This window comes from Sinocyclocheilus anshuiensis, unplaced genomic scaffold (assembly GCF_001515605.1).
Source record: "Sinocyclocheilus anshuiensis isolate Anshui unplaced genomic scaffold, SAMN03320099.WGS_v1.1 scaffold1010, whole genome shotgun sequence".
Classification (NCBI taxonomy): Eukaryota; Metazoa; Chordata; class Actinopteri; order Cypriniformes; family Cyprinidae; genus Sinocyclocheilus; species Sinocyclocheilus anshuiensis.
In genome coordinates, this window is record NW_015537936.1 from 1555723 (window position 1) to 1564006 (window position 8284).

Below are 8284 nucleotides of genomic sequence, written 5' to 3' on the forward strand. Positions count from 1 at the left end.
GTATTCAGCTGCATTTGTAAGAGATACAGCAAACACTTTCCACATTACTCTAAATCTTCTCATTCCCTTTGAGCCGCCGCTGAGAGATTGATGACCGGGTCAGAGCTTCACTATAGACCCACGGGAACTGAAATATTGGCCGAGTGCTGGTTTGGTGATTACGGTTTTTAAGATGTCAGTTTTTATGGTCAAAGACATGAGGAGCATTAAAATTAAATTAAAATTAAAATGACCAGTACATTTTCCATTAAATTTACAGACATTTCCTTTAACCCTAAGACACAACACAATGTAACGTGTAATTCAGAATACGTGTAAAACAACTGTAAAAATCAATATGGTAAATATTAGCAGTACTTTGGACTTAAATATCTTTTAAAAGATAAAAAAGTTTATTGTTTGTTTAATTGACAATCAGAGCAGTATTTGTCTGGCTCAATGATTGAATTAAAGGGGTCTTGATTTTGTTTTGGGGGTGTACTAGAACATGCTCTCATGCTTGGTGGTTCGAAAAACACATTATTTTTCACATAATTTACATTATTAAAATACCTTTCTCCCCATCGCACCCTCAGATTCCAGATTTTCAAATAGTTGTATCTTTTTGGCCAAATATTGTCCGATCCTAACAAACCCTACATCAATGGAAAGCTTATTTAAAAAAATTGACCCTTATGACTGGTTTTGTGGTCCAGCACAATTGGCATTCTTGATTAAATTATGGAAGCTATAGTATGACTGCCAATCAGAACAGCAAAACAATTATGTTGCACCCTGATAATGTCATGTAGTACAAGAACATTTTACCAATTTTCTCTTTAATGGTATCCAATCTGCATTAAGCCGAATTGTCTGATGTTAGTGACGCACCAAATGTTTGGAACAGCCGCTGTCTGTAGTGCGCCACATCTGTCAGTTTGACCTTTCCAATATGGCGTCGATTGTCAATAACTTGCTAGTAGTCGTCAATGCAGAATCTGTGTATGTATCTGTGGTCTTACCATCTGTTGTGTGACGTATTTCTCTCCTGCTCTCTGCTAGCGTGCAAAACGGCACAAAGACGTCATGTGACCTGTCTCTCAGAGCACCATTCTGGATCCGTGAACCAGCAGCATTTCAAAGACTTCTTAAGAACTGCGAAACGCTCCCGTCTCAAAATGTGCTGTCATCTTATGTGTGCCAGTCACATCCAGAGCCTGTTACCACATACTGTGAGGAGACCCGTCGCTGTTTCGAAGCCAACAGCAAATACTGTCATCGAGTTGCATATCCCTCATGAAATTTAACCATGGTTTAATTATAGTAAAAGTGTAGTAGCTATGTCTTTTTTTTGGTGTATTAATTACAATTTCAATAACCACAGTTTTACTACAAATACCATGGTTAAACTATGGTTACTACAGCAAAACCATGGTTAATTTGTGGTTACCATGGTTTAACTATGGTTTTTCGGTTTTATTTGTAGTAAAACCTTGGTTAATTTTCGTAAGTGATCTGTATCTATGTATCTCCTTGAACCATGGTTTAACCATTTAAACCATCAATAAAGGCAAAGTAACTCTGAGATATACACAGTATAATATAATGCATGTATGTGTAGTTTGCCTGTATTGTTTATAAAAATGTAGAATTTGGAGGGCAGTCAATTTGTTTAATCGTCATGAAAATAATGTCAATGCAATTTCGTATTTTAAGTTTGGGATGACCTGGCCATGCATTTGTGAAATTAACCCTTTGACTTCCTCTGTGTGGCCTGAAAGTTTAGTGATAAACCGTCATTCAATGCTGATAGAGAGTTTATAAAAGTTGCTTTCCTTAAAAATGCAAACGAGACCTTCATTACAATTTCTCACTAAATATATTTACATGACATACAATTTGCCATCAGTGCAATACATAGAAATGTTGCATAAATACCAAATGTTAAACTTTTTCCTCTGTAAACAAAAATAAATGAGATGACGGCGATCGATGTGACTCTTCTGTAAAGCAACATTTACCACGCTCATACCAGATAAAACAACTCCACAGAAATCATCCTGAAATAAAGTCAAAACCGGCCCATCGACGATCAGAACTGATTCAGCAATACTAGAAACATAATGTACAGTATGCAGCACGTGTACATAGTATATACTGATTTCCATACAGATCATGGATTGCTTTTGTAAGAACATTTTCATTTCATTTTTTTTTTTTTTAGAATCAAAGTTGTTTGAAAAAATAAAAAGATGATATCAAACAGTCAACAAATGTGATGTAAGCTTGCCTTTCACAGCCCATGTTCACAGTGATAATTCAGAAAGGCTGAAAGCCTATGGTAAAAAAGGAAACGTAAAGCCACTAAACCTACGAAAAACAAACGAAAAGAGTATCCCACCCCTCCTGCCTGGACTGGCAGCACTCGAGGTGGTTTTCATTGTTGTCAACGACTATAAAATTACAAACACTTATCTCACGAAGAGATTCGTAGCAGTCATCGCCATTTTAAAAAATGGTCTCTTTTTAAAGTGGACTCGAATACAAAACGTTGGAGGGGAGCGGGTCCGAGCTGATGCCCACAGTCACTGCGAACACATGGGAGAGAGACGTCACCAAGAAAACGAGACATGCACCACCAGTGCCGTGTGTTAAAAACGTGAAAAACGAAACGAACAAAAACGGTGCAAGAATGAAGACAAACAAAACCGCTACACACTTAAAAAGGGATGATACACACCGGACAAAATAATCAAGCAAATTTAGAAAGATACCAACTTCACCAATAATTCATATGCATTTGTATTTAGTCTATTGTGTTTTTTTTTGTTTGTATTTTTTTAAACGCATCAGGTTTGGCACTTTATCTGAACAAATACGGTATCTGTTCAAAAAGACTAATCGTCATACAAAACTGTCTCTTGAACATAACTTCGTAGAATATAATATTTGATAGAGAGCATACGGTAGGTAAACACTTTTGTACGTACTTGTAGTTTAAAATGAACATTCCAACAGATGTTTTACACACATGCACGAAAACAAACACAACCGTGCTTCTCTACGACACTTCCTCGGCCGACCGCGTGTCTGATTTGAGACGTACGAACTCTTTGGCCACTTCGTCGTTGGTCCTTTGCGAGAGTATTCTCAAGATGGTCAGGCCGGTTTCGTCCATGGTTACGCTCCTGGCGAGCGGATAGCAGGCGTTCAAGCTGCCCTTCTCGGCCAGTTCTCTGAGCTGCAGGACTGTCATGCCGATGATTCGGTCCTCTCGGGCGAAGCAGTAGTCCTTCACGGAGATGTGAAGCTCGTAGGCCTCTGGGCCGTGTTCATTACTCAGCACGCTGGATGGAGAAGGCACAACAACATTTATGTTAATTTTCATTAAATTTGACTTTTTGATTAACGTTCCAGGTTTAACACTCATTACAATTCAACTAATCCTTTGGTTTGTAAAAACAAACAAAACTGCACACAATGCACCGTATGGAGCAAGATATTAAGCCCAAGTAAACATTAAAATGTACCCTATGCCGACGTCATCCGCTGGGACGCGCTTACGACAGTTATTACGGTTTATAAAGTTTTAAATATGGATATTTTTCTTACACAAACGCATCGCTGCGGAAGGCTTTATTAACCCCGGAGCCATGTGGAGTACTTTTTATGATGGATGGATGCACTTTTTTGGGCTTCAAAATCTCGACCCCCATTCACTGCCAATATAAAACTTGGAAGAGTTTATTAATATTAATATAACTCCGATTGTTTTCATCTGAAAGAAGAGGCTTGAGGTAAATCATGGGGTAATATCCATTTTTGGGTGAACTACCCCTTTAACATGGCTTATGCATTAAGACAGTGATATTACAAGATCAAACTCTGCAGAAGAGCCCAGAATATGAATGCAATGCGCAAAGTTTTACGTTAAGCGTTTACCTCCCACTGTAAAAGGTGTATTAATCATGTATTAGTCATGTAAAAATATATTATCAACATGTATTAATCTTTGTTAATGTTAGTAATAATACAATTGTTCATTGTTTGTAATATTTAGTTCACAGTGCATTAACTAATATATATATACACACACACACACACTTTTGAACTTAAAATTTTTTTAGTAAATGAACATTAAGATGATTAAATTCCAGGTAAGTATTATTCATTATTAGTTCATGTTAACAAATGTAGTTAACTAACAGTAGTTAACAAATGAAACCTTATTGTAACTTGTTAGTGTTTTTTAGCTAACATTAAGAAAGGTTAAGAAACAAAATATATTGCTCATTGTTAGTTCATGCTAGTTAATGCATTAACTAATGTTAATATATGAGAACTTATTGTAAAGTTTTACCCATATATTAATCCAACATTTCAACTACTGTCATCACCATGTTTTAAGTTGTTAAACTCAATAGCTTTTGCATAATATGCATAATGACACCAGAAAGGTTTTAGAAGAAAGAGACCAAAAGGCCACAGTCACTAAAAGTATGATTTATACATTTAAAAGTTCAAATAATGCACATATTTGTACATAGGAATTAACATAAATGTGAGCTTTACATTGCGACCCTCCAGAATGTCTCTCCTCATAGATGTCCAAGCGTTTTAACACATGAGTGGTACATTTATGTTTTACAAGAGATGAAGACGACTCCAGTCAAATCAGCCTCAAAAGCTACTGTATTTTATTGTACGTAAAGCTGACTGAATATTACGCATTTTATCGTGCCAACTGCCCTATTATTGACCACTTTTGCTAGTTCACATTCAACTGCATGGCTGGCGGTGAACAGAGCATAATCTTTGCATGATGCTGCATTCACGCTTTCTGCATTCAGAAAGTCTGAGACGACTGTCATATCAGCCAGCACAACATACACAAAGATGTTTGTCCACAGGCATGTCTTTATATCAGATGTGTTTGTAAAGCAGCGTTTCTGTAACCCAGTCAGCTTAATGTTTATCCGACACAGAAATTGCATTGATGGAGTACAGGTGCTCTTTTATGATTCCACGCAAAAACGGCTCAAGACTCCATTAAGCTATAAGGCCCTTAATATCCAAAGGTGGGCTTTGAGTTCATGCTATTTTACGTGCGCTCTAAGAGAGAGGTTAATTCAGTGTGGCATTGAGTTTTCCATCACATTTTACTCGCTGGTTTTGAACGCCAATGAAACACCAAATGCTGGTTTTTTTGTGTAGTCAACTGTTCTGGAAAGCCTTTCTCAATTATCTTTTCCTTCACAAGCCTAAAATGAGACTGTCAGGAGTAAATCTTCACGTGGACGCTTGGTTTCTGTGCTCTTGTTCAAGTGCATTTGTGCAGCTTAAAGGCGATCAGTCAACGCCGCTGTGAAAAGCCAGGTCGCTGATGTCGAATGCTCTATTTACAGTAAGACATGATTCATTTGTTGCACGAGCAAAAGGATCTAATAATAGGAGATAAAGTGAGAAAACTTCGGCTGCTCCATGAGCTCAATATTTAAAATAAAATATATTTTATTAGGCTACTGAGTTTTACATTGATCTTTCAAACGTATGATTCATTTCTTTCTGTAAAACTTTTGAAATGAGAGCACGATGACTGAGAGAAATGGGGTTACAGAGGGAATAATAGTGATCATGTTATATAATCACCACTCTTTATCTATTTACTAGTAATTTTCAGTAATATATAATCCTGTGGGATTCACATCCAACTCATATAAATCAATTCTGTGATGTATCAGTGATGATACTGTGACACCTTGACATACGTTACCATTCAAATGTACTTTTACACAGCGAGGATGCATTAAATTAATCGAAAGTGACAGTAAAGACATTTATAATGTTACAACGTTACTTGTCAGCCAGAATTTCGTTTAAAATAAATTAAGTTCTTTTCTTTTTTATTCATGATGGTTTCTGCAAAAATATTGGGCAGCAGGACTGTTTTCAACATTGATAATAATCAGAAATGTTTCTTGAGCAGCAAAGCAGCATATTAGAATGATTTCTGAAGGATCATGTGACACTGAAGACTGGAGTAATAATGCTGAAAATTCAGCTTTGATCACAGAAATAAATTACAGTTGAACATATATTCATAGAGAAAACAGTTATTTGAAATTATAATAATATTTTAAATTTTTACTGTATTTTACTGTATTTTTTGATTAAATAAATGCAGCCTTGGTGAGCAGAAGAGTCTTTCAAAAATTTAAAATCAAGTGTTACTGAACATGGACAGTGCTTTTCGCACCATATTTTAGTACATATCCCAAAAAAACATGGCATTGCATGGTTCCATCTCCATAAACGTGGTACTTTTTATATCTTCAAGTACACAACAACTGTTATTAATATAAACTATAGACAGGTTCCGTATATGAAATGAATACTCACTACTGGAATGTTTCGTTGAATTTTGGAGACCAGTTGTTATTCTTGGTTTTGGTGCTAAACTTGCGTTTCTTGTCAGCCAGGTGCGGGCCAATGGCATTGACCTCCACGAAAGGCCGAAACATGGCATTCGTCTGCCAGTTGATATTGTTCACACCCACAACTGCAGAGGAAGAGGATGCTCTCAAGTTAGATCAGCAAATACAAGAGAGTCATGTTTATTTATATGACTTCTAGATCGCATGCTATCACTACAGAGTCACATGATCAGGCACGAGGAAGATATTCAGACCTGCTTACACTGGGGGGGGGGAAAAGGACAAAAAATGGTATAGGATTTACTTTGAAATGATTTGCACTTATAAATTGCTAGTAAATTAAAAATAATAATTAGAAAGAAATGGCAAGTAAGACACTGAATTAAACATGAAATGTAGATTTCCGCCACAGAATAAAAAACATTTAAGAAGTAACAGCAACTTTTTTTCTGAGTTTATATCTCACAATTCAGACTTTTTCCTTACATTTCTGAATTTGTATGTTTATATCTCGCATTTTTTGCAAGTTATAAACTCTGAATTCTGACTTCTGAGTATATAACTCACAATTCTGAAAAAAGTCATAATTGTGATATAAAATCCGAATTGTCCGAAAAATGTTACAATTGCGAGATATAAACTCCAAATTGTAAAAGAAAAAAAGTCAGAATTGTGATATAAAAAGTCACAATTACCTTTATATTTTTTATTTCTTTGCAGCAACAAGCTTCCATAATAAAGACTGGAACAGTGTTTTCTTATAAAATGGACTCGAATGATGTTTTATTTACAACTTCAAAAAGTATTTTTTACAGTGTAGTAAACTAGATCACATGCTGTATTATAAAACATAATTACGGCTGATTGGATGAGGCAAATATGATCTTTTAATTTTCAATTAATGCGCCAAGGTTCTCACCAGCAGTAAACCGCCTACAAATTTATTAACAACAATAAATCATGAAGGAAGTTAATTAGGAATATTATAATGTTTGTTTTGTGGCTTTCCTCAAAGGCATAAATTCATAATAACACAATGTCAATGATATTTATTTTGATTAGAAAGTGCAGTTTAATTTTTATGTATTTTAATTTTTGTAATGATTTTTCATGCATTGGTCTGTTATGAAGCAGTGTTTGTGGTCATTAATTGGGTTTGTTGTGCAGGTGTCTCTCTGCAGTTCAGTTTTCGTGTCTCCTGTAGAGACGGAGCTCATTAACAGATCCTGAGCTCTTGATAAAGCGGCCAGATGAGAGCCATTACAGCGAGAGGAAACTTTCATTCTGCTAATTACAGCAGCAGCAAACGCTTTATCAGTGAAACTACACTAACTGATTAAAAGAATACAGTGTCTGTGGCAAAGAGAAACATGCTAATTTGAGTAATTTAGACTTGAGAGTATCTGAATTAAGATCATGAATTAAGCGCTGTATCATGAATTAAGCGCTGTGTGTGTGTCTCTGTGTGTGGGTGTGTGTATGTGTGTGTATGAGTGTGTCTGTGTGTGTGTGTGTGAGAGAGTGTGTGTCTGTGCGTGTGTGAGTGTGTGTGTGTGCGTGTGTGTGTGTCTGTGCGTGTGTGAGTGTGTGTCTGTGTGTGAGTGTGTGTCTGCGTGTGTGTGTGTGAGTGTGAGTGTGTGTGTGTGAGTGAGTGTGTCTGTGAGTGTGTGTGTGTGTATGTTCAAGCGTCAGCAGCGTCTCTGAACAATAGTGTGCATCTCCATATGTGGGCAGCCTCGCGCTCAACAGGCCATCTGCCCGTGTGTGTTTGTGTCTGACTCGCACACACACACACACACACACACACACACACACACTCACACACACACATACACACACACACACACACACACACACACACACACACACAC

The 8284-nt window shown here is 36.6% G+C and overlaps 1 protein-coding gene across 2 annotated transcripts in view; it reads right to left on the reverse strand.

Moving 5' to 3' along the window:
- Positions 1 to 2193: 2193 nt before the first annotated feature.
- Positions 2194 to 8284, reverse strand: part of LOC107659092 (protein unc-13 homolog B-like) — a 50687-nt gene continuing 44596 nt past the window's right edge. For both annotated transcript variants that reach the window (XM_016447928.1, XM_016447922.1), the window contains 2 exons: positions 6379 to 6538; positions 2194 to 3326 (listed from right to left, as the gene is read on the reverse strand). In XM_016447928.1, coding sequence (XP_016303414.1) covers positions 3041 to 3326; positions 6379 to 6538 — 446 coding nt within the window. In that variant the 3' untranslated portion in view covers positions 2194 to 3040. The remainder of the gene's footprint in view (positions 3327 to 6378; positions 6539 to 8284) is intronic.